This window comes from Microcaecilia unicolor, chromosome 5, assembly GCF_901765095.1.
Source record: "Microcaecilia unicolor chromosome 5, aMicUni1.1, whole genome shotgun sequence".
Classification (NCBI taxonomy): Eukaryota; Metazoa; Chordata; class Amphibia; order Gymnophiona; family Siphonopidae; genus Microcaecilia; species Microcaecilia unicolor.
Genome location: NC_044035.1, coordinates 65,360,246 through 65,386,720, shown reverse-complemented (window position 1 = coordinate 65,386,720; position 26,475 = coordinate 65,360,246). Strand labels below are relative to the sequence as shown.

Sequence of the window (26,475 nt, the reverse complement as noted above, 5' to 3'; positions counted from 1 at the left end):
CAAGAAAAATGTCAGGAAGTATTTTTTCATGGAGAGAGTGGTGGATGCTTGGAATGCCCTCCCGCGGGAGGTGGTGGAGAGGAAAACGGTAACGGAATTCAAACATGCGTGGGATAAACATAAAGGAATCCTGCTCAGAAGGAAGGGATCCCCAGAAGCTTAGCTGGTGGTGGGAGGCAGGGCTAGTGGTTGGGAGGTGGGGATAGTGCTGGGCAGACTTATACGGTCTGTGCCACAGCCGGTGGTGGGAGGCAGGGCGGGTGGTTGGGGGGTGGGGATAGTGCTGGGCAGACCTATACGGTCTGTGCCCTGAAAAACACAGGTACAAATCAAGGTAAGGTATACACAAAAATGGCACATGTGAGTTTATCTTGTTGGGCTGACTGGATGGACCGTGCAGGTCTTTTTCTGCCGTCATCTACTATGTTTTACTAGGTTACATGTGGGTACAGTGGGTTTCGGGTGGGTTTTGGAGGGCTCACATTTACCACCACAAGTGTAACAGGTAGGGGGGATGGGCCTGGGTCCGTCTGCCTGAAGTGCACTGCACCCACTAAAAACTGCTCCAGGGACCTGCATACTGCTGTTAGGGAGCAGGGTATGACATTTCAGGCTGGCATAGAGGCCTGAAAAAACTTTTTTAATTTTTTGGGTGGGAGAGGGTTGGTGACCACTGGGGGAGTAAAGGGAGGTCATCCCCGATTCCCTCCGGTGGTCATCTGGTCAGTTAGGGCACCTTTTTGAGGCTTGGTCGTGAAAAAAAAGAGACCAAGTAAAGTCGGCCAAATGCTCGCCAGGGATGCCCTTCTTTTTTCCATTATCAGCCAAGGACACCCATCTGTTAAGCACGCCCCCCCCCCCCCCGTCCCGCCTTCGGTACACTGCCGACTCACCCCCAGAAACTTTGGTCATCCCCGCGACGGAAAGCAGTTGAGGATGCCCAAAATCGGCTTTCGATAATGCCGATTTGGCCGACCCTGAGAGAAGGACGCCCATCTCCTGATTTGTGTCAGAAAATGGGTGCCCTTCTCTTTCGAAAATGCCCCTGATTGTGTATCTGGATTTTCAAAACGTGTTGGAGAGTCATGTGATAGGAGGTAGTGTCCTATTGTGGATTAAAACTGGTTAAAAGATAAAAAAACAGAGAGTAGGGTTAAATGGTCAGTATTCTCAATGGAGAAGTGGGGTTCCCCAGGGGTCTGTGCTGGGACCGCTGCTTTTTAACATATTTATAAATGACCTAGAGATGTGAGGTAATAAAATTTGCTGACGACACAAAGTTATTCAAAGTTGTTAAATCGCAAGAGGATTGTGAAAAATTACAAGAGGACCTTACGAGACTGGGAGACTAAGCATCTAAATGGCAGATGACGTTTAATGTGAGCAAGTGCAATGTGATGCATGTGGGAAAGAGGAAACCGAATTATAGCCACGTCATGCAAGGTTCCACGTTAGCAGTTACCGACCAAGAAAGGGATCTAGGTGTCGTCGTTGATGATACGTTGAAACCTTCTGCTCAGTGTGCTGTGGCGGCTAAGAAAGCAAATAGAATGTTAGGTATTATTAGGAAAGGAATGGAAAACAAAAATGAGGATGTTATAAGGCATTTCTATTGTTCCATGGTACAGCCGCACCTCGAATAGTGTGTTCAATTCTTGTCGCCGCATCTCAAAAAAGATATAGTGAAATTAGAAAAGGTGCAGAGAAGGGCGACAAAAATGATAAAGGGGATGGGACGACTTCCCTATGAGGAAAGGCTAAAGCAGCTAGGGCTCTTCAGCTTGGAGAAAAGACAGTTGAGGGGAGATATGATAGAGGTCTATAAAATAACAAGTGGAGTGGAAAGGGTAGACATGAAGTGTCTGTTTACTCTTTCCAAAAATAGTAGGACTACAGAGGCATTCGATGAACCTGCAAAGTAGTAAATTTAAAATGAATCGGAGAAAATATTTCTTCACTCAATGTGTAATTAAACTCTGGAATTCGTTGCCAGAGAATGTGGTAAAGGCGGTTAGCTTAACAGGGTTTTAAAAGGATTTGGATGGCTTCCTAAAGGAAAAGTCCAATTATTAAAATGGACTTGGGGAAACTCCACTGCTTATTTCTGGGATAAGCAGCATAAAATGTTTTGTACTTTTTGGGGTCTTGTCAGGTATTTGTGACTTGGATTGGCCACTGTTGGAAACAGGATGCTGGGCTTGATGGACCTTTGGTCTGTTCCACTATGGCAATACTTATGTACTTATACACTCTGAAAGTAGTTTGAAGCCCCAGAAGACAGACACAGTATAAACAGTGCGAGCTCACTTGGGCAGGACAGTGAACAGGATCCTGAATATTAGCAAAGCACCAGATGGAAAACCTCTCCCACTTGAACACATAGATACATCTGGTAAATGGTTTCCTTACACCAATTCAAATGTCTTGAATATGTTTTGGAAAACCTAGTGTCATGAAGAAGCACTGCTCAATTTCCATGCTATGAGGGCTAGGGCTTTAATGCTGGGGATAAAGAATGCAAGTCTTGTCCTGTGTGATTAATGTTGATGAGATTGGAAAACTGCTGGGCTAAGCACTTTAGCAGAGGAAAACAATTTTGACAAGGCCAGTGGGCTGCCATGAGAATCATCATGCTTGATCTCTGTTGAATCTTGTGTAGAATCTTTGTTTTGAGCAAGACTGGGAGATAATCATAGACCAGAGGCCAATACCAGGGTACTGCTAGAGTATCCAACACTGGGGTTTGGAGGACTGAGCAGTAAAGAAGATCAATTTGAAGGGTCTTCCATGCTTGAAAGATAAATTATAGCACCTTGTCATGGAAGGACCACTTACATGGTTGGTAGACTCCACTGAGTCTATCAGCTATCTGATTCTGGATGTCAGGAAGATAGCAAATCATATCCAACTACAAAACAACCTATGACAAAATCTCAAATCCATGCTGCTTCTTGGCAGAGACAGACAGACCTATCTCCCACCTGCTTGTTGATATAAAACATAAGGCCACTTGTTTGTTTGTTTGTTTGTCTGTTTGAACTAAGACTGAGTGGCCTCAAAGACGACTAAAGACTTCAAAATAAAATATGGTCTTGAGCTGTAGGTGTTTGATGTGAAGGAAGTGTTCAGACTGACACATCCCTTGCATGAGGTGAAAATCTAAGTGGGTTCACCACCCTGTGTTTGAAACATCTGCTGTCAGGACAAAATGGTGTTCCAGCAGAGCAAAGAAGACACCTTTTGTGATATTGGTGGCAGACATCAACTGCTGAATCATATTTTGTAACTGAAGTAAAGAATGCAGCAAAACGCACAGAAGTTGGGCATACAGATTTCATTGTAACTTGAGATCCCATTGAGGTTGTCCAATTTTCAAAAAAGCAAATGGAACGAAGTGACCTACAATAGCCTTTTGACACAACATATCTAAATCTGCCTTGGACATGACTTCTGTCAAAATCTATATATAGTGGATATGCAGCATCAAGGAGTGTATAGTCTCTCCAGTAGCAAAAATTACTTCTCTAATACTTTGTGGAACATTCAAAACACTGAGTGCTCAAATCATCTAAAAGATGTATAAAGATTATCATGTCAATTAAAAAGATGGAGGAAAAAGGCCTCAGACGTCTACGGTACATAGACTTTGATACAGCACCCTGCAGACAATATACTAATCATTGGCCTAAAAAAAACTCCAATCTCTTCCATGCAACACTTTCCGAAACTTGAGTGTATATAAAACAGAATTGTTTTCTTCAATAAATATTCAATCATCAATCAGCACACTTATCTTATCTCATTAATGCTGATTGATGGTTGAATATTTATCGAAGAAAATGATAATAGGGAGTAATAGGGAGAGTAGATGGCATGGATGGGCAGACTGGATAGGCCATATGGGTCTTTATCTGACTATAATTTTTTATTTTTCTATGAAGCCCAGACTCTGGGGCAGATAAATTCTCTCTTTAAGAATCAATGCATGGTTCTCTGAAAACATTGCTAAAAGCCAATGATTGAGGTATGAAAAACCTAGATGGCCTTGCTGATGAAGATACATTTCTGCAATTGCAAAGCATCTGGTAAAATTTGTGGGGGCTGATGCAAGTCTGAAAGGAAGGAAGGACTCTCTCATGATAGTAGTCCCTGCAGAGTTGAAACTGGAGGCATCTGCAGCGGACATGGATTGAGATGCAAGTATAGGCATCTTTGAGCTTTAAGGTGCAGTAGAAATTTGTTGGGAAGTGTATTCATTCTGAATTTCTCTTTGCAGAGAAAGACTGAGGTCTCAGATATCCAGGATAAGAGGCAGACCTCCAGTGTTCTTGAGAATAAAGGATAAGTGGAGTAAAAGCCTTGCTTTTCTATTGAGAAAAGGAACTGGATTCATAGCTTTGCACTGTAGGAGATGATTGAATTTTTTCTCCAACAGACTGGCATAGGCCCTGGGAAGGTGAGACCATTTTAAGGGGTGACTGGGTGGTTGCATAAAAACCTCAGGCAGTAACCTGTTTTTATTATGCTGAAGACTTGGCAATCTGCTCCCACTAGTACATGAAGAAGTAGCAAACCAGATTCCCTACAAGTAGGCTACGTGTAGATTTTGAAAAAGCACCAGTTGCGAGAGGGATTTCAAGTCAAAAAGGCTGAGCAGGCATGATCAATTTTGACTTACTTCTATGCTGTTAGTGCAGCTCAGCAAAAAAACAGGACTTTGTCCCTCTTGCCAATGCTTCTTGTCCTTCATCCAACACTTACCAGTATGGGCCCTCTATGTCAATGAAGAGGAAGATGAATGTTTGGTATTCTCTGGGTAGAAATGAGTTGATACCCCATCTCAATGGACTCTACTGATGCTTGACAATTAGGATGACTGATGCATTCCTCCACTCATTAATGGATCAAACATAGAAGTACTGAGGCATGGTTTTTATATAGCTTTTTTAATACTCAAGTTACTTATTGGCAAATTTTTAAAAAGTCATCATACTTTACTGTGTCCATTTTCAGGTTTAACTCTATTTTATATACTGGATGTAAAACCATGCGCTTTTTTTTTCTTTCGTCTGTCCTTGTATACGGTTATGACAGGACAATAAAGCACTCAAATGATTACGAACAGAGTTGGACTTCAAGCCTAAGTCCAGGTACTGAAGTAATTGAGGAATTGAGCATGAAAAGGGGTTAAGACCCCAGTTATTATGTCAGTAGGTGAAACATGACCACATGAAATGGCATGATCTTGTGGCAGGCATTTTGGAAGCAATGAGTACTTCCTTAAACTTCTACGTTACTGAAAGTTCAGAGAGCAGAAGCCTTTCAATGTACAGGCTATGAGTCTGAAGGGCTGTAGATCTAAGTGCAAGAGGCACCCACCCTGATGGGTTAGCAGAGAGACACTCTCCCCCAGATGTAAGGGATTGCCCTGTGTTAGAGTGGAAAACCAAAGGAACTAGGTCGGTCTTGACTAAAACAGGGTTAATTAAAATTAATTGTGCTCAATTTTGAATAATTTTCTGAATGACCTTCACAATAAGAGGAACTGGTGGAAAGCATTAGAGGGGACCTTGGTTCTAGAATACTAAGAACACATCTGGAGTTAGGCTCTAAATCGTTGGTCATCTGAAACACTTGGTGTTGTGTTCTGTTGGAAAGACATCCCTTAGAAAGCCTCACTGTTAAAAGATGTGTTACAACCTTGTAATTAAGAGACCAATCATTAGGGTTCAGCTTTCTGATGAGGTGGTCCGCCAGAACGGTGTGTATGTCTGGCATATGGGTTGCCTCTATTTTGCATCCCACTGACAGAGCCAGTTTCCAGATTTGTACTTCTTCTTTAGAGTCTATGAGCCAGATTCCCAGTGTATGTTGTTACCACCTGGCTGTTACTTCCAATGATGATAACTTGATTGAGAAGATATGTTTGGGCATAGAAGATTGCTCAGAGATCTAGGAGGCTTATGCATAATGATAGTTTTCTTCCTGTCTAGGTGAACTGTGTGAAACAGAGATGAGCACTCCAGCCTAGTCAGAACAAGGTGAACTTGTGGTCAATGAAATGGGCATCCTTGGTTTAAGTTTGTTGGTTTCATTCATCAAATGACATTGATTGTTGAATCTGCTCAGTTACTGCAGTTTGCTTAGAGAGTAGATAACTGTATTGGCTTCACTGAAAACCTGAGGCTCCACTGTAACAGACTAATGTGTAGCCTTGTTAGAAGGATCATATGGACTGTGGCAACCATGTGTCCTAGTACCTTGAACACAGATCTGGCTGTTATGATCTGAAATGTTGAAATATGATAACTGAGTTGAACTCGAGTACCTGGACGGAATGCCCTTCCTTTAGTTGCAACTGTATTGAGACCACATGTGATTTCTCCATATTTGAATATGAAACCTAGTTTGCTAAGGGTTGTGGTAGAATGTACAGCATTTCAAGCTTTGTTTGCATTTGTCCTGTTATTAAGTGATACAGATATGGAAAAACAAATATAACCTTCCTGTGCAGATGGCCCACCATGAGAGCCAGGCATAAGAACATAAGAATAGCCATACTGGGTCAGACCAATGGTCCATCTATTCCTGTATGCTGTTTCCAACAGTGGCCAATCCGAAACCCAAATAGTAGCAACATTCCATGCTACCAATCCCAGGGCAAGCAGTGGCTTCCCTATGTCTATCTCAATAGCAGACTAGGAACATTTCCTCCAGGAGCTTGTCCAAACCTTTTTTTAAACCCAGACATGTTAACCGCTGTTACCACATTCTCCGGCAATGAGTTCCAGATATTAACTGTTCATTGAGTGAAAAAATATTTCCATGCAACTTCCTTGAGTGTCCCCTTAGTCTTTACTTTAATCAATTTACTTCTACTCATTCTACACCACTCAGGATTTTTGTAGACCTCAGTCATATCTCCCCCTCAGCCATCTTTTTTCCAACCTCTTTAGCCTTTCCTCATATGAGAGGAGTTCAATCCCCTTTATTATTTTGGTTGCTCTTCTTTTAACCTTTTCTAATTCTGCTATATCTTTTTTTGAGATATGGCAACCACAACTGAATGCTGATTGGAAATCAAATAGAAGAATGCAAATTCTTGAACTTGAATCATAGGTATTGATAGTGCTGAGCATAAATAGGTATGAGTGGATACACATCTTTGAGATCTATGGAGACTAGCTAATCATGTAAATGGAAGAAAGGTACTCAAGAGCAAGAGTTAATTTTGACTGTCTTCTTTTTTTTTATCAGTTTGTTTAGATTTCTGGGGTCCAGAAGGAGTCCCAGATTCCCCAACTCATTAGGAATGAGAAAATATTGGGAATAAAATCTCTGATTTCTCTCCAGCTATGGTACATGCTGTATAGCCTGGCTGCCAGGATTGACTCCTGTGAATACTGGCGGATACTGCTGTCCTTAAGAATGAAGGATGTTGGTAGAAAAGTTGATCTTGTAATCTTTCTTTATAATCTTTAGGACCCATCTGTCTGAAGTTAAGTTGTAAACAATACCAACAAAAAGCTAGAATCTTAGAGAAATCAAACCTAACGGAATCACAAAAAGAGCCCCTCTGATAAATGCAGAGAATATATTCAAAAAAGCTGTATTGAAAAACTTTCTTTCTTTAATAAAATCAATGAAAACACAGTATTTCAATGCCCTAGTGGTTCTCAGTGTTTAAAACTAATTCACTTGTATTTTCAGATGAAATCAATAATTCAAAGTACTGGTGGTTCTCAACATTTAAAACTGATCCACTTGTACCAAACTGCTTTGACTAAGATTAAAAGCGCTGGCGGTTGTCAATATTGAAAGCCAAACAACATATTGAAAGCCATTGTATTGTGACCTGTTGTAACCAACAAGACCAGTTTCACCGAAATCGCGGCTTCTTCGGGGTCTTTTAACAAAAAGACAACCAATCTATAACAGAAAATGAAGAATATGAGTCATGGAAAATAGTTAATTGATAGATTAATGATAGATTTTATATTTTACTACTTACTCTGCAGTTGCTGTGTATGTAGTTTAGATCTTTAAACCCGATCGTGTTGCTGCTTATGTCAGACACCAGTAGTCAAGCATTTTAAACATTGAAACCCTTCACGTCACAATCATGTGCAAAGTTTAAAAACATTATTTCCTTTGAACATTCCATTGATGCAGAACAATGCTCATTATATATATAACCAAAAATGTCTTCATCATGTCCTATACAAAGCCAGATTAATATCTTCACAAGAAAGCTACCTATTCTACTTCTTGATCTAAACCATCAGATTGCATTGATTTAAGTCTATGTATCCATTTTGTTTCACGTTTTTGCAGTCTCTGTACTATTACCTCCCCAACTCCATATCAGTTCCATGTTTTTCACACACCACCTCAGGTCATTGAACTTACGATTCTTATTAATACAATGCACTACAATAGATGCTGTTAACTGGCCCATTTTCAAGTTGGAATTATGCTCTATTAAACGTTGTCTAATACTTCTACTTGTCATGCCTACATATATTTGGTGGCATGGACATATAATTATATAAATTTCATATTCACTCTTACAATTAGAAATATAGTACAGTGAATATGTAATTTATAATTCAAAAAGGATAGAGATAGGCAAGAAGCAACCCAGACAAAGCAAACAAAATGGTGTTTTTTCTGTATTAGAAATCTATAAGACTCAAAGGTCTAATATGCATACCCTAAAGGAGATAAGACATGACGGAATATATGACGAGAGTATTTAAATATATGAAAGCTATTAATTGAAAAGAAGTAAACCTTTTCCAATCGAAATGAAATTCTAGAACTAGGAGTCATAATATGAAGTGACCAGGAGTGTCATCAGAAAATATTTTCTCTCAGAAAGGATGGTAGATATCTAAAATACCATCCTGGAGCTGATACTGGGGACAAAAATAGTAACACTTTGTTTGTTTTGTCTTTTTTAAATGTCAGATAATTATAGAGGACTCCTAGTAGTAAGAAGGGTGGAAATGAAGCACTAGAATAACTTGCACAGCCACCGCAGTTGTAATCCTATAAGAAAGTCATACAACTCCTAATGGTTGAGAGAAACATGGGGGAAAGGTGGGTAGGTATTAGATTAGATAAAGGAATCCATGCACATATCTACACAAAAATTGACAATTCATTGCTGGGAAGCATGGGCAGACCATTTTGTTCTTTATCTATGGCATTTACCACTCAGCATGCTCATGCTTCTAAACTGGCCTGCAGAAGTTGAAAATTGTCACATAGGTAGGTGGACATCTGGAAATGCCTAAGGAAGGCCTGCTAGAACAAGGCATCTGATGTTAGCAACTCTGAAATAGCCTCTGGCACAGTGATGTCAGGGGACTGAGCTATCTATGGCTGGTTAAATTTCTCCTAGTTACTCCAAATAGCTGTCTGGAAACCACTGCAAAGGTGGCTGGGGCAGGCGGCTGTAAGCAGCAACAGCTTATGTCAGTGGCGTAGCCATAGGTGGGCCTGGGTGGGCCGGGGCCCACTCAACAGTAGTATACATTTAGCGGTAGCTGGTGGGGATCCAAATCTCTGCCAGCTGAAGACTTCCCCCTGATGGTAACAAAAATACTGCTCTCCACAATACTGGCACCTACGCATGCTCAGTTTTCAGCGCATGTCTGCTGCAGACTGCCAAGGTGGAGAGAAGCATTTTTCCACCAGCTGAGATATTGTTTTGGTGCGGTGGAGAACACTTGGTGCACTGCCCACCCACTTCTTGCCTAGGCTCACCCAAAATCTGCTGCCTGGCTATGCCCCTGGCTTATATTCATGTTTTCTAGTTACCAGTTACTACTACTACTACTATAAATCATTTCTATAGCGCTACCAGTCGTACGCAGCGCTTCACAATTGAACATGAAGAAAAAGACAGTCCCTGCTCAAAAGAGCTTACAATCTAAATCAGAACAGACAGACAGGACCAATAAGGATAAGGGGAGGACAGACAGAAGGACACATAGGGAAAGGAACTATTGAAGAGAGGAAGACAAGATAAAGGTTACGCGCAAGTGACAAGTTAGGAGTCAAAAGCAGCATCAAACAGGTAGGCCTTTAGCCCGGATTTGAAGGAGGCCAGGGATGGAGCTAGACGTAACGGCTCAGGAAGTCAGTTAGGTCCATTTTGTAAAAACCAGGCTAATCTCATCCTTGTTTTATCCCATTGCACATATGAATTTATAGGACTATGGAATTCATCCATACAATAGGTAATGCAACACAAATTAATCAACTTGTCCCAAAAATATGGAGCTATCTGGTAGTCCAATTGCATCCTTGGTTTGCTTAAGGTATTCTTCACTGAATTTTTCTTGTTGCCACAGCGGGTGAATGTGTTTTCTAGCAAGTTCTTCTACACTGACAGAAAGAGTTTTCTTTTCCAGACAGGTCAGAAGTCAGAATTGAAACTATGTGTAGCTATTTACCACATCCTCTGGTTCACCCACTACTGTCTCTTCCCACATTCTAAATAGTTTTTTTTTTAAGTGTTTCTTCTTTATACAAATTTAAATACCAAATCTCCCACTGCCAAGAGATAAATGACTAATGCAATCTAATTTTAAGTGTATAAATTAAATAAAAATGGCAGATTTCAATGATAAAGAGCTTACTATTAAAAAAGTTAAAATAATTAGAATTTTCTAAAATAATATAAAATGAAAGTTGCTGAAACACCTACTTTAACATTCTAATAGGGAAAACATAAGGAAGTAAAGACATTCAATGGAGTGTGATAACATCTGTTCTAGTGCACAGAGTCTTGGCTAGAAAAATTTGAAGAGCTATCCATACGTGCTCCTGTTTCATTTAAACCTTTTAATATAGCTCTGGGTTAGCAGCAACACCAAGGTTATCCATACACATTTATTTTTATGAAATGCTATGTCCCTTGTGTGCTGGTATTAATAACCAGTAACAAAATCTGGAAAGTTCTGCCATTTATACTTCTTACTTTCTATCATTTCTGATAACTGTCTTGGAGATTTGAAGAATGCACTCTTAATCCTGCCATGCATTCATGATTTGACTCTATCTAGTCTAGATGTTAACATGAACTAAAAGGGGAGCAAATGTCATGAAAACAATACAGTGAAGCTCTGGGTATCATAGATGTCAGTTTTTTTTAGGAGGAACATTATTTAGTATGTCATTAAATGTTACTATTTTCCCAGTATCACACTACACAGAATATATAGTTTTGCTCTTTTGCAGAAAACACAAACTCATTCAGAGGAGCAATAATTAACATGCATTAAGAGAATAAAATTTTAAGGCAAAATTCTGTGTTACTGCTCTTTACACAAAATTTTTTAGCACGGCACAATTAAGTAACAATGATACAAAGAATGCAAAGTAGTTCATTAGTATGATAAATAACCTGTATCAGACCTTGCAAACCATGTAACATCCACAGAAAAATCAGGCATCTAACATGTATTCTGATGCTCCCAGGCAGCTTCTTAAAGTAGGTTGTGGTAAAAACAATAAACCTTCCCACCCCCATACTCTATGCCCGCTCCCCATCCCTGCTTATTTGGCTATCACTAGGGGATATGGGCACCATTTTGAACCTGATTGCCAACAGAGCAAGAGTAACTGGGGACCAATCTCCCACTAGCCACTATAGAGTTCCCTCGTAAGTGCCCAGTGATAGGAATGGGGGATGATGAGATGGTTAGAGAAGGCCTTTCACTGGATAGGGGAGGTGGAGAGATTTCTGAAAAGGGTCTGTCAAGAGATCAGAGAATAGGAGGTGCTGAGGAGAAGGTGCCAGAAGGTGGGGGGCATTTTGTTGAGGGAGATCAGGGGGTGGGTGAATTGTTTCTCCAACACAGACCCTGATATCTTTACAGAGCTGTGACCAGAACCTTCAATGCTTTGGCTGCAACAATGCAAAATTCAATTTACTGCATGTGTCACTAATCTGCGACATGGAGGTACAGCATGTTCGTAGCTCACATAGTAATTTGAGCTGCAGTAAAACTGTGAATTTTAACACTGCTTTATAAATACCCCTATTAATGATTTCATATTGAAGAAAATGATTACATTAATTACAAAAGGCAGAAAACTGCTATTCAAAACTACAGCAGAGTCCTGAGTTTTGTGTTCTATGAACATTTGCTAAGTGTTAAGGACAAAATTCACTGTTTTTTTTTGTTTGTTTGTTTCTTTTTACCAACCACAACAGATACAAAGATTTATAATTCAGTATGTCTTATCAAGTAGAGTCTCAATATCGACACCGGTCAGTTGGTCAGCATGGAAAAGAACCAATTTATATTACAAGATTTCTCATAATGTTAGTACTTTTCATGTGCACCTTAATATAGTGATAATTTATTAAAAACTCACGTTTTGATGAAGTCTTGATGCCATATTAAGCATGTGGAAGAAGTTTGCCTGTACAGGAATGGGGAGGAGAGAGAAAAACAAACCTAAATAACGTTCTAACAAGATTATAACTATTCATCTTACTGTTGGATATAAACACGCCAGTCAGCATTCAGCCCATGGTAGACACTGTTTTTTAAATGCCGACTACCACAGGCTGAATTAGGCCTGGACATTCAGTGTAGGACCATATCCAGCTACCAGCACTGAATACTCGGGTCATCAGTAGTCACCAGAAGTCATCCAGGTACTGCTGATATTTAGTGCTGGTATATGGATAACTAATTGCTGTTTTTGTGATCCTATTTGATTGGTTATCTGACACCAGTAAAGAATACCAGTGGTGTCTAGATAACTTTGGATAGTTCCATGGCAATCGGACATAATATTCAGCAGCACTGCCTGGTTAAATGCTGCTGAATGTTACATCCTGACCTGGTCAGCACTATATAACCAATTAGGAGCCTCTCCCACCCAGCTGAATAGTGCCAGCTCCATGGGAAAGAGTTTCTGAAAATACCATCATTAAAATAATTTATTTTTGCCAGCAAACAAGAAATAAAGTTCACTATCATCTGCAAGAAATCATCATCATCAATTAATGAAATAAATACTCCCATCAACACACAGCCAATAAACTTTTCATCTGATAATCAGCAGCAGTATACCCTACTAAAAAACAGGTAGGATGTGAATGCAAATCTGGTTTATTAGTATTACCAGCCCCATGTATGCATGGTTGTGGATTTAGCTTTATAGCATTATTTGTTTAAGATCTACAGTTCTAAACTTCAGCAGGACTGCGATCCGGTGCTCCATTTTAGAGCTTACTGTTTGAACCCCTGATGCAGATGCTTGCGTGCGTCGAAACACAGCCCGTGTCGGGTCCACCTTTTTAGAATATTAATAAAGACTGTTGGATTTACATCTCCAGTGGTGATTCGTCCTTTGTCAGAGCTTCCCAAACTGTAGGTCTGAACCCCAAATGGGGTCACAAAACCCACATTTGGAGACAAAATCTGGGTGGGCTCTCTATAGAGGCATCATTATTCTGCACCTCCGTGGGGGGGGGGGGGGTCCACACTATTTTATTTGACTGCTATCATGGGGTCATGGACACAAAAAGATTGACCAGCACCTGACAACCATGAAAGTGCATTATTGCCCAATGCAGCCAGGGAGGCCAGACCTTGCCAACCAAAAGGGACAGTCTGGTAACAGTGTTGATTGACACAGGAGGCAGAAAGACCACCTGAAATAAGCAAGGTAAAGACACACCAATCTATAGACAAGCTGGCAGCAGTGGTTCAGAGACTTGGCAGAAAATGACTGGTATAAAACTCACAGCAAACCAAGGAATAGAAAACAGGGGGCCCAAAACTCTCCAAAGTACAACACAAATTGACCACAAAGAATCGCAGGATCATCTATTGAGACTGGGAAATTTGTCATCTAAATGGTGGATGAAATTTAATACAGACACACACAAAGCGTCACACACATTTAAAAAAATCCAAGAATGGATGGAAAGGGAGTAGTGAATTGAGGGAAGCAACAAAGAGGAGGAGCAGAAGATGTATATGACCACCTAAACTTCAGGAAATCACTAAAAACCAACCTCTTCAAAAAAGCTTACCCCACCGATCCAACGTAAACCCCCACACCAGGCAACACAGCAATACCAATGATCGTAATGGACAATATACAATCTTCACTCCCTCCCTCCTCATTCGACCACAACATAACCTTGTATTTGTTTCTCAACCAGACTTTGCGAACGCCTTTACAGTACTATGTAAGCCACACTGAGCCTGCAAATAGGTGGGAAAATGTGGGGTACAAATGTAACAAATAAATAAATATGAGTGACATGCCTCCATTTACCCATCCATACACTCACTCACTCAGCCCATCACACAACCACCCCACACTGTTTCATGTACAGACACAGCTATCAATGTAGTCTACCATCCAGGATCTGTTGCCAATTGGCAATCCCATATGACGCAGTATGTTGGAAGAGATGCACAAACACATGGAGGAGAGAAACAGGAAAAGGAGTTCAGATCCCTACATCTAAAAAGTATACTGGATTACAACAATTAAATGATAGCAACATAGTACATATTAGCAAATAATATCCAACCCATCCAGTCTGTCTAGTTTCAAGTTTCAAATTTCAGGTTTCTACATCATTTAATATGCTACCTAAGCAAACAAATATTTAAGTGGTTTACAACAAACAGTAGTGAAAAACAACAACTACAAATAACTGAGACAGAAGCTAAAGACACATCCCAATTGCCAGAAGAGTGACCACTTGCAAGATTTCTTATCCACAGCAGTAATTTCCTTCCTCCTTTGTAGTCCACCATCTTGGGCAGAAGAGCATACTAGAGAGTTGCAGGGGCACAGAAATCTAACCCATCCCCACCGCAAGTAATCTCCTCCATTCCCACCCTGGCCCACCCATCCCCACCCCACCATGTCACACCTCATCACACAGGCATCTTGGCACCCCCCCCCCCCCCAACAAAAGAAAGCCAGATTCTATAAATACTGGTAAAAGTAACATGAATGCATTTTCTTCCATGCTCTGCTAAACAGAAATTTTAAAAAATTAAAAAGATGCACCTTTCCAAAAGCTGACATATTCCAATTAATAAATTCTGAATAAAACACTTTTTTCTACCTTTGTTGTCTGATCATTTAGTTTTTCTATTTGCTTTTGTCCCAGTGTCTTCTGTTTTATGCAGTGTCTTCTTTCCATTTGATATTTTTTCACTCACCATGTCCACCATCCTCCTGTGTCCTTATGCGCCCTGTCTACCATCTGTAGCCCTGTCCCTATCCTTCGAGTTTCAGTATCTGCCCTCAAAGTGTTCCGATCCAGCCCTTAAATTCAGCAGTTTTCCCTCCATCCATATCCAGCATTTCTCCTCACTCCCCTCCCTCCCTACATCCATGTGTATCTACTTCCTCTGTATTCCCTCCCCTCCATCTATGTCCAGCATGTCTCCTCTTTCCCTTCCCCTCCATCCACATGCATCTCCTTCCTGTCTTCCCTCCCCTCCATCCATGTCCAGCAACTCTCCTCTCTCCCCTGCCCTCCCCTCCATCCATCCATGTCCAGCAACTCTCCATTCTCCCCTGCCCTCTCCTCCATCCATCCATATCCAGCAAAAGTCCTCTCTCCCCTGACCCCTCCATCCATATCCAGCAATTATCCGCTCTCCCCTGCCCTCCCCTCCTCTCCCTGTTCAGCGATTCTCCTCTGCCCTCCCCCCTATGTCCAACAATTCTCCTTTGACCCCCCACCCTCCCTTCCCATCCATGTCCAGTGACTTCCCCAGCTCCCCCTTCCGAGTTCTAGTTCCCTCCTCTCCATCCATGTCCAGCAACTCTCCATTCTCCCCTGCCCTCTCCTCCATCCATCCATATCCAGCAAATGTCCTCTCTCTCCTGCCCCCTCCATCCATCCATCCAGCAATTCTCCTCACTCCTCTGCCCTCCCCTCTATGTCCAGCGATTTCTCTTCACGAGTGCCAGTGCTGCTGGGGCACATCTGGGCCAGCCCCAAAATGCTCCTGACATCCCGGACCAGACCCAATCCAGCCCAATGCCCCGAAAACAGCACAGACCCCGGTGGTCCCCAAAAATATTGGGGCAAATGCCCAGAAAGCCCCCCGGGGCCCAGATGAGCTTTAAAAAAAAACTGAAAAAATTTCAAACCATTTACACTAAACAAAGAAAGAGGGTTAAAGCTAAAACAGGTGGCCCCTATTCAACCTAAGCAACAGCCTAGTTTCTGACTACAGTGGTTATTTTAGATGCTCTCAGGTCATCAAAAAGGGTTTTCTATTTGATTTGTCGAATTCGATTCATTAAGCATTTCCATGATTTTCCTGCCCGTCATACTCTCATTCATGCTTTCGTTATCACCTGTATCGACTACTGCAATTATGTTTACTGTGGTATCTCCTTTTATCTTCTCCGCCGCCTTCAAACACTTCATAATTCTGCTGCTCACTTCTTATGTAATGCTAAGTGTTGGGACCATGCTTCCCCTCTTCTGTCACAATTACACTGGTTGCCTGTCCAGATCAGATATTGGTTCAAGGTTCTATGCCTCACCCATAAGGCCTTACATATTAGTTCCCCAGTCTATTTGTCTTCAGTCACAATTCCTTACACATTTGCAAGTTCATTGTGCTCTTTAGACTCACACCGGCTAGTTCTTCCATCCCCTAGAAATGCTCACTATGAGTTTAATCAAGATTCAGCTTTTTTTTTTTTTTTACCACCTTTTCTTTGGAACAATCTGTCCCATACTTTAGGTCCAAATTATCTTTCCTTAGATTTAAGGTCCTTAAGGCATATTTTTTGAACAGGCGTTTGGATTCCAGCTTAGTCTAGATTCAACTGATTTCGGTAGGTCTGCATTACCTCAACAATCCGGTGCGAGATAGTAGATTAGGGTCTTACTGTGGTTGTTGTATAACTGCTTAAACTGTCCTACCTGACTTTGGTCTTCTTTCCTAAACTGTTTTGATTATTTTATTGAAACCACCTAGGCCTATTCTCAAAATTGGCAGATTATCAAATAAGAAATAAACAAACACAGATATCCTTGTTTCAGACATCTGAAACTGGCATTTAGAGGTCCATATTGTATGGGCATCCAAATTCCAATTTTACCAAGGCAGGACATGGATGTCTAACACTGCTGTTTGTTCATATAGCAAGGGGGCATGATCTGGTCTGTTTTGGGTGGGACTACAGAGGGCCCAAAATATGGATGTCCAAATCTATAAAGATGGATGTTATTTAGACCTGATACTTATCAAGTCCAGATTACAAAATAGTGCTCTGAGCAGCTGTCCACTGGAGGGATTAAGGCACAACATGTACCTAATCCCACCCCCCCAGAGGTTGGCTGCTGTCTGCCCTGCCCCACCCCACCCCTAAATGTGCAACTGGCAAGGGATAACCGGCTCTATGACAGCTTTAAGTATTATAGACATTCTTGACAGTGCACAATGCAGATCTGAGGAACAGCCTAATGGTTAGTGCAGTGAATTGAGAACTGAAGGATCCAGGTTCAAATTCCACTTCAGCTTTTTTTGGCTTTCAACTGGGGATGCAGTAAATAAATATAAATATCCAGTACAATATGTAAACCATTTTGATTGTAAGCGCAGAAAGGCAGTATATCAAATCCCACTCCCTTTCCCTTAACTTTATACAGTAGCTATCAACTGAACAGTGGTATATATGTTACTCACAAAGGAAGACAGAAGAAAACAATGTGTTAAAACAGAGGTATTCAACCCATTCCTCAGGGTGCGCCCAGCCAGTCTGGGTTTTCAGGATATCCTCATTGAATTCCATGGGGATATCCTGAAAACCCTGACCAGCTGGGTGAATAGGGAGAGGAATGGCCAGTAGCAAAAAGAGGTCACGATACCCCTGTTTAAGGCTCTGGTAACATAGTAACATAGTAGATGACGGCAGAAAAGACCTGCATGGTCTATCCAGTCTGCCCAACAAGATAAACTCATATGTGTATACCTTACCTTGATTTGTACCTGCCTTTTTCAGGGCACAGACCGTACAAGTCTGCCAGCAGTATTCCCACCTCCCAACCACCAGTCCCCACCTCCCATCACCGGCTCTGGCACAGGACCGTATAAGTCTTGCCCTCCACTATCCTCGCCTCCCAACCACCAACCTCTCTTCGCCCACCTGCTCCGCCACCCAATTTTGGCTAAGATTCTGAGGATCCATTCCTACTGCACAGGATTCCTTATGCATATCCCACGCATGTTGAATTCCGTTACCGTTTTCATCTCCACCACCTCCCGCGGGAGGGCATTCCAAGCATCCACCACCCTCTCCGTGAAAAAAATACTTCCTGACATCTTTTTTGAGTCTGCCCCCATTCAATCTCATTTCATGTCCTCTCGTTCTACCGCCTTCCCATCTCTGGAAAAGATTTTTTTGCGGATTAATACCTTTCAAGTATTTGAACGTCTGTATCATATCACCCCTGTTCCTCCTTTCCTCCAGGGTATACATGTTCAGGTCAGCAAGTCTTTGCTCATACGTCTTGGAACACAAATCCCATACCATTCTCGTAGCTTTCTTTGCACCGCTTCCATTTTTTTAACATCCTTCGCAAGGTACGGCCTCCAAAACTGAACACAATACTCCAGGTGGGGCCTCACCAACGACTTGTACAGGGGCATCAACACTTCCTTTCTTCTGCTGATCACACCTCTCTCTATACAGCCTAGCAACCATCTCGCTACGGCCACCGCCTTGTCACACTGTTTCGTCGCTTCCAGATCCTCGGATACTATCACCCCAAGATCCCTCTCTCCCCTCAGTACCTATCAGACTCTCACCGCCTAACACATAAGTCTCTCGTGGGTTTCTACTCCCTAAATGCATCACTTTGCATTTCTTCGCATTGAATTTTAATTGCCAAACCTTAGACCATTCTTCTAGCTTCCTCAGATCCCTTTTCATGCTTTCCACTCCCTCCCGGGTGTCCACTCTGTTGCAAATCTTAGTATCATCTGCAAATAGGCAAACTTTACCGTCTAACCCTTCGGCAATGTCACTCACAAATATATTGAACAGAATCGGCCCCAGCACCGATCCCTGAGGCACTCCACTACTCACCTTCCCTCCTCCGAGCGAACTCCATTTACCACCACCCTCTGTCTGTCCGTCAACCAGTTCTAATCCAGTTCACCACTGCGGGACCTATCTTCAGCCATCTAGTTTATTTAAGAGCCTCCTGTGGGGAACAGTGTCAAAAGCTTTGCTAAAATCTAAGTAGATTACGTCTATAGCACGTCGATGATTCAATTCTCTAGTTACCCAATCAAAGAATTCAATGAGATTCGTTTGGTACGATTTCCCTCTGGTAAACCCATGCTGTCTCGGATCTTGCAACTTGTTGGCTTCTAGGAAATTCACTATCCTTCCTTCAGCATGGCTTCCATTACTTTTCCAATAACCGAAGTGAGGCTTACCGGCCTGTAGTTTCCAGCTTCTTCCCTATCACCACTTTTGTGAAGAGGTACCACCTCGCCGTTCTCCAGTCCCTCGGAATCTCTCCCGTCTCCAAAGATTTATTAAACAAATCTTTAAGAGGACCCGCCAGAACCTCTCTGAGCTCCCTCAATATTCTGGGGTGGATCCCGTCCGGTCCCATGGCTTTGTCCACCTTTAGCTTTCCAAGTTGTTGATACACACTGTCTTCCATGAACGGTGCTATATCCATTCCATTCTCAGGTGTTACTTTTGCCAGTCCCTCGCGGTCCTTCTCCAGGATTTTCTTCAGTGAAAAGAGAACAAAAGTATCTATTTAGCAAATTGGCTTTTTCTTCATCATTATCTACATAGCGGTTCGCTGTATCTTTTAGTCTCACAATTCCCTTTTTAGTTATTCTTCTTTCACTAATATACCTGAAGAAAGTTTTGTCGTCCCTCCTTACATTTCTAGCCAATTGTTCTTCCGCTTGCGCCTTCGCCAGACATACCTCTCTCTTGGCTTCTTTCAGTTTCATCCGGTATTCCTCCCCGTGTTCCTCTTCTTGAGATTTTCTATATTTCTGGAACGCTAACTCTTTAGCCTTTATTTTCTCAGCCACTTGCTTGGAGAACCATATCGGTTTCCTTTTTCTCTTACTTTTATTTACTCTCCTTACATAAAGGTTTGTGGCCCTATTTATTACTTCTTTCAGCCTGGACCACTGCCCTTCCACTTCATGTTCGTCCTTCCAGCCCATCATCTCCTTCCTCAGGTATTCCCCCATTTTACTATAGTCAGCACGCTTGAAATCCAGGACTTTGAGTTTAGAGTGGCCGCCCTCCACTTCAGCCGTTATATCAAACCAAACCGTTTGATGGTCACTGCTTCCCATTTAGAGACCTCATTTAGAATACTGTGTATAACTCTAGAGATTACACCTTCAAAAAGATATAAACCAGTATGGACTCAGTCCAGAGGACGGCTACTAAAATGGTCAGTAATCATCATAAAGCGTATGGGAACAGACAAAGATCTCAAAATGTGTAATTTGAAAGGAAGAGGGGAGATATAATAGAGACATTTAAATACCTATGCAGCCTAAATACACAGGAGACAACTCTCTTTCAATTGAAATAAAGCTCTGGAACGAGGAGGCATAGGAAGACCATGAAAGAGGATAGACACAGAGTAACCTAAGGAAATACTTCTTCATAGAGAGGGTGGTGAAATCGTGAAATGGCCTCCCGGTGAAAGTGGTGAAGACAAAAACAATATCTGAATTCAAGAGAGCTTGGGGCAAGTACATAGGATTTCTAAGGGAGCCTGGATAGGACATATAGAGGGGCATAATCGAACGGCGCCGGCCATCTCTGGGGCTGGCTCACAAGTGGGCGGAGCCAACATATTTTCGGAAAATGATGGCTGGCCATCTTTTGTTTCGATAATACGGTTGGGGCTGGCCAAATGTCAGAGATGGCCGGGTGTGAGATGGCCGGCATTGGTTTTTGCCCATAATGGAAACCGAAGCCCGCGATATCAAATCCGGCCAATCCAAGGCATTTGGTCATGGGAGGGGCCAGCATTCGTAGTGCACTGGTCCCCCTCACATGCCAGGGACACCAACCGGGCACCCTAGGAGCACTGCAGTGGACTTCATAAATAGTTCCCAGGTGCATAGCTCCCTTACCTGGGTGCTGAGCCCCCCAACCCCCCCAAAACCCACTCCCCACAACTATACACCCCTACCATAGCCCTAAGGGGGTGAAGGTATGGCACCTACATGTGGGTACAGTGGGTTTCGGGTGGGTTTTGAGGGCTCCCATTTTCCACCACAAGTGTAACAGGAAGGGGGGGATGGGCCTGGGTCCGCCTGCCTGAAGTCCACTGGACCCACCACAACTGCTCCCAGGGACCTATATACTGCTGCGATGGACCTGAGAATGACATTTGAGGCTGGCATAGAGGCTGGCAAAAAAGTTTTTAACGTTGTATTTTTGAGGGTGGGAGGGGGTTAGTGATCACTGGGGGAGTCAGGGGAGGTGATCCCCGATTCCCTCCGGTGGTCATCTGGTCAGTTCGGGCACTTTTTTGGGACTTGGACCTGAAAAAAAGGGACCAAATAAGTGGACCAAATTATCATTATGGCCGGCTTTCGTTTTTCCATTATCGGGGCGAAGTCGGCCATCTCAACACACGCCCCTGTCCCGTCCCCGTCCTGCCTTCGCTACCATGCCGACACACCCCCTTGAACGTTCGCCGGCCCCACAACAGAAAGCCGTTGGAGCCAGCCCCAAATCGGCTTTCGATTATACGATTTGGCCAGATTCAGGAGATCGCTGGCCATCTCCCGATTTGTGTTGAAGATGGCCTGCAATCTCTTTCGAAAATAAGCTGGATGGTCTTATCTACCTACATTTTCTCTGTTTCTATGCTTACTTCAGCGGTGCTGAGCAACTTATTTAGCTGAAAAGCACTTACAAAACAGGTAAAATACCTAGACGGGGGTGTGGTTAGCAAAATATAACCCCTGGGGCCCACCTTATCTGCCCTGCAGCTGCTTATGTACTCCAGGAAAAGCGCTATACACCTTCAGGTTTCTGGAGTGTTTTGGCATTGAGCCTTACAGTACATGGAATAAGGGTTCTGGGAGTTGTTAATGATAAAATGGCTAGTATCAAAAGAGACAGATGCTCCCTGAGCCCTGTGATAAACCCCTATGCACCCCAGAATTCACCAGAGAAACACAGAGCTCAATAACAATCAGCTTTACTCACATGAATTTGTACCTGTACTCTACACTGCTGTGGTAAGCGCATTTATAGGAAAAAATAATCAGATTAAGTATTAAACAGGTATTAATAAAAAGCATCCAAAACAGTCTTAAACCCAAGAAAATCCTGGCCTTGTACCATTAGTATAGGATTGCAGTGCAGTTCAAGGTCAAAATTACCCAGCAACAAATAGCTGGCAGTAAAAGGGCTGTAAAGAAAAATAAAATATTGAAACACACTCTGCAGCACATGTCACTATTTTGTGGCCTTAGTGATATTTTGGAAAATTTTAGCTCTTCTTTGCAGTTCCTGCATTGCTCTAATGGTGAATAACTCTTTACATGAGGTAAAAAAAAATCTCTCAACTACTTGGTGTAAAATATACCATGCTGGCACAAGCGTTCAGAGCCCTTCAGGGACTGTATTCCTTCCTGGGCTGATTGGTCCCCAAATTCAATTCCTTCCTAGTCACAGTCACTGAGGGGTCCTTTTACCAAGCTGCGGTAAAAGAACCCCGTGGTAGCGGCGGGGACCATTGTGCCGTGCACCAGGGCCCTTTTTACACAGCATGTAAAAAGCCCCTAAACAGAGACATGGTCATACATAAGATTATTCTTACCACATGGCCATGTGGAGAAGCACACATACCGCCAACCGGACGGTGGCAGTAAGGGCTCCTGCGGTAACCCCGCTGCGCTAGAAATTATGGCATTATTTTCTGCAGCACAGTAAATGGCACGCGCTTGAGGCGGAACTACTACCGGCAGTACTTTCGGGGTTTAGTAAAAGGGCTCCTGAATGAAATATGTACAGGTATATCTGGTTAGAGGTGGTTGATTTTCCTTTTGAAGACCCTCTGTTTTGTTCTGCTTTCAGGCAGGATATGGCTCAATGCAGAGAAGCCTTTTTTCTGCAAATGAAGATAGAGACCTTTCCTTTCTGTTGAAACTCTGTGTCAGTTCAACTCTGCCCTCCTTTTTGGAAATCTGGATTGCTTGTGTCCCAGAGAATTGGGGGCTACTGCTATGAATTGTGGAGGCCTAGCTCTCCACCTCCAGTCGCTTCTCTGGTTTCCCTCTCAATCAGTTAGTAGATCAGTAGCATCCCAGAGCTCTAACAGTTTGTGGAAGTTAAGTCTCTCAATGCTGGTAGAGGAATAGTAAGTCTAGCAACTTCCTGTGAATTCCACTGGCATTGTTTAGACGAATCCAATCCAGGTTTTGTCATTACTTGCCTGTAGGCTGTGCTTGAGTCTTATAGGAAAACAGTAATGTCTCTGTTTTCTAGTTTTAATCCAACCAGGGAAAGAAAACTCCAGAACTTCAAATATCTGCTTTCAGTGAAACCCCAGGAATACAATAAAGTGATAAAAGGAATTTCTCCCACAGAATAACCCAACTTTGAATCTGGCAATAAAAGAAGAACTGGCAGCATTACAAAATCTCCCCTATGTAACACTAGAATTTGAAAAAAAAAAAATCAAGTTCTTTGGTTTCCTTTTACTAAGTTGTGCTAAATTATAAAATGCCTGTTATATTCCTATGAGTGTCTTATCATTTAGCGCACCTTTGTAAAAGGACCCCTTTATAATTAAAATTTTTTATATAAAAACATTTAAAAAACATTAGATTTTGTGCACGGATGAAAGAAAACCTGAAAAAATACAAGCAATCTATTCTAATCACGTTCCCATAGTAACTGTGCAATTGAGGGTTTGTTGTTTTTTTAAAATAGCATCTCAAATGCCCACAACACACATGTAAAATATATTCAAACAATTTCAATTATTTTTACATTAAAGAACTCTCAGGAAGATCAAGTACTACATATCAGCACCCTGTTATTGATAGGAGATTTTAACAGCGCTGGCTATATTAACATAAGTCACATAAAAAACTACACACCACAATTATTATATAAAACTAATCATACCATTTTGATTCAAACATTTTCTAAGAAATAAACCAATATTAATCTTATTACAGGATCGCGTTTACTGAATGAAAGAAAAATCAAACCAAATATATGCCACAGGCATTTTGCTTCTTATATTGATTTCAAGGATAAACAGAATCAATTATTAATAATTACATTTTAAATGACTTTAAGGGTAATCATATTCTTCAGGACTTTCACTATAGATTATAGAAGCAAACATAGCTGCACTGTTAAATCTGTCAACTAAAATCCAAAATAAAGCAAAGCTTATCCACAGGATAAATCAGCCACACAAATGGGTAGAGCCTAACGAATGAGAAATAGGAACATTCTCAGGCTTCAGAACCACTGGAATGCTTTTATGAACATGCATGGGAGTTCCCACAGCTAACTCAAAGCAAAAAAATTCAGTGCTTATATGCCTTAGCTTCAGTGCAAAGAGGCAAAAGGGAGGTTGTCATGAACCCCACACCTCACATTAAAGGTAAGAAACACTGCTTCTCTTTTGGCAGCAGGATGAATCAGTCACCCAAATATGGACTTCTATGCAAAGGGTTGCAAAGATTAACATGCCCACACAGAATAGATATTGTTCATTATAAATAAACATGCTACTGTTGATTCAGAATGCAGCTCAGAAATGCAAAGGATGAGATGAAGTTCTACGAAAAAAAATATAGCATTACTTTGTGGAATCTACTGTCCAAACAATGGTGAGAAGTAATGTACGAGGTGCAGCAAAAATTCTTTCTTTCCTTTTTTTGTTCAGTTTTCTTGCCATATACGGTGGATTTTGGTTGCATTGGGATACATCGGGACTATAGTACATTGCCCGAATTAAGCTGTCCCGAAAAAAAGAAGTTGACATGTAACTGTTAAAAAAAAAACCAGTACAAGTGACAGATAAAAGTCAAAACAATTATTTATTGTCCAAAAAAACAAAAGTGGAAGAAAATATTAGTTTTAATTTCAATTTTTTTTATTTTTTATTTTAATTTTTATACATATACATTTATTCAAGAGGTTGCACTTGATTGGAAAGTGTTAGTTTAGGAATATTCAAAGTATTCAAAGTAATTACAAAGTATTACAAAACACTCAAGTCCACATTATACTGGAGAGAAATCCTTTAAACAGGAGGATTTAAAAGAAAACAATTTTAAGGAATTTTAACAACTAGTAGATATTAAGCAGGGTTTATATTATTTCGTTCCTTCAACTTGCTTAGCAGCCACAAATGTTGTTAATTGTGATGGCTCCATGAAAACATATTTACAATCTTTATATGATACTATGCATTTACAAGGAACCAAAGAAAAAATGTTCCGCCTAGTCGCAATACTTCAAGTTTCAATATCAAAAATTGTTTACGTTTCTTTGAGGCATCGGGAACAAAAGTATCTTTAAACCCAAAAATGGCTTGTCCTTATGTTTAAAACACATTTTGAACAGCCATTGCTTGTCTGGTAATAAGGCCACCATGGCAACTCATATTGCAGCGGTGGCTTGTTCAATATCTGATGTCTCCAAGAGATTTATGATGTCCAAGGATGTTTGATGATGCAATACCAATTCCTGTACTTTTTGTGGAACATAATAAACCTGAGATAAAGGTGGTAAATTTCTTTTAAATATCTTTTTATCATCTCCAACGGACATATCATTTTAAGTCTAGGGAAATTTATGAATCTCAAATTGTATCTTCTCATATAATTGTCATAAGTTTCCGTTTTGTTCCTCAAATTAGATATGTGCTTTATCATAGCTGTTTGAACATTTCCGATATTCAAAACTTTTTCTTCTAACATAACAACCTTTTCAGAACAAACCTTTATATCATTTTCATTTTTCTCAAAAGCTTTTTCAGTCTTACTGACTTTTTGAGATAATAAATCAGTTTGCTGTATTTGGTATTGAACCATTTTTGCTACCAGGTCCCACAAAGAATCCAGAGTTATCTCTGGTGGTTTCTGCAGTATTAAGGAAATATCAATTGCTCTGTTTTCATTTCTATACCTGTGGCTTCTTGACCCACGCCTTCTGTCAACAGGCTGCCTTCTTCTGGGGACAAAAAACTTCCCTTAGCTCCCTCTCGGTCTGTTCTCTCTGGACTTCACTCGAAATCACTCCAACTACGCCTCCCGACATTTTTTTTTCTTACATTTGTACCCCGTGCTTTCCCACTCATAGCAGGTTCAATGCGGCTTACATATTATATACAGGTACTTGTTTGTACCTGGGGTAATGGAGGGTTAAGTGACTTGAGTCACAAGGAGCTGCCTGTGCCTG

The 26,475-nt window shown here is 41.4% G+C and overlaps 1 protein-coding gene across 2 annotated transcripts in view; it reads right to left on the bottom strand.

Annotated features, from left to right (window-relative positions):
* Window positions 1-26,475, bottom strand: part of MGMT (O-6-methylguanine-DNA methyltransferase) — a 580,807-nt gene that overhangs the window by 489,244 nt on the left and 65,088 nt on the right. Inside the window, exon 2 of one of the 2 annotated variants that reach the window (XM_030202962.1) lies at window positions 12,394-12,441. The exons of the other annotated variant lie outside the window; for it this stretch is intronic. Within the exon in view, the coding sequence (XP_030058822.1) occupies window positions 12,394-12,426 (33 nt within the window). The 5' untranslated portion in view covers window positions 12,427-12,441. The remainder of the gene's footprint in view (window positions 1-12,393; window positions 12,442-26,475) is intronic. 2 annotated transcript variants of the gene reach the window in all.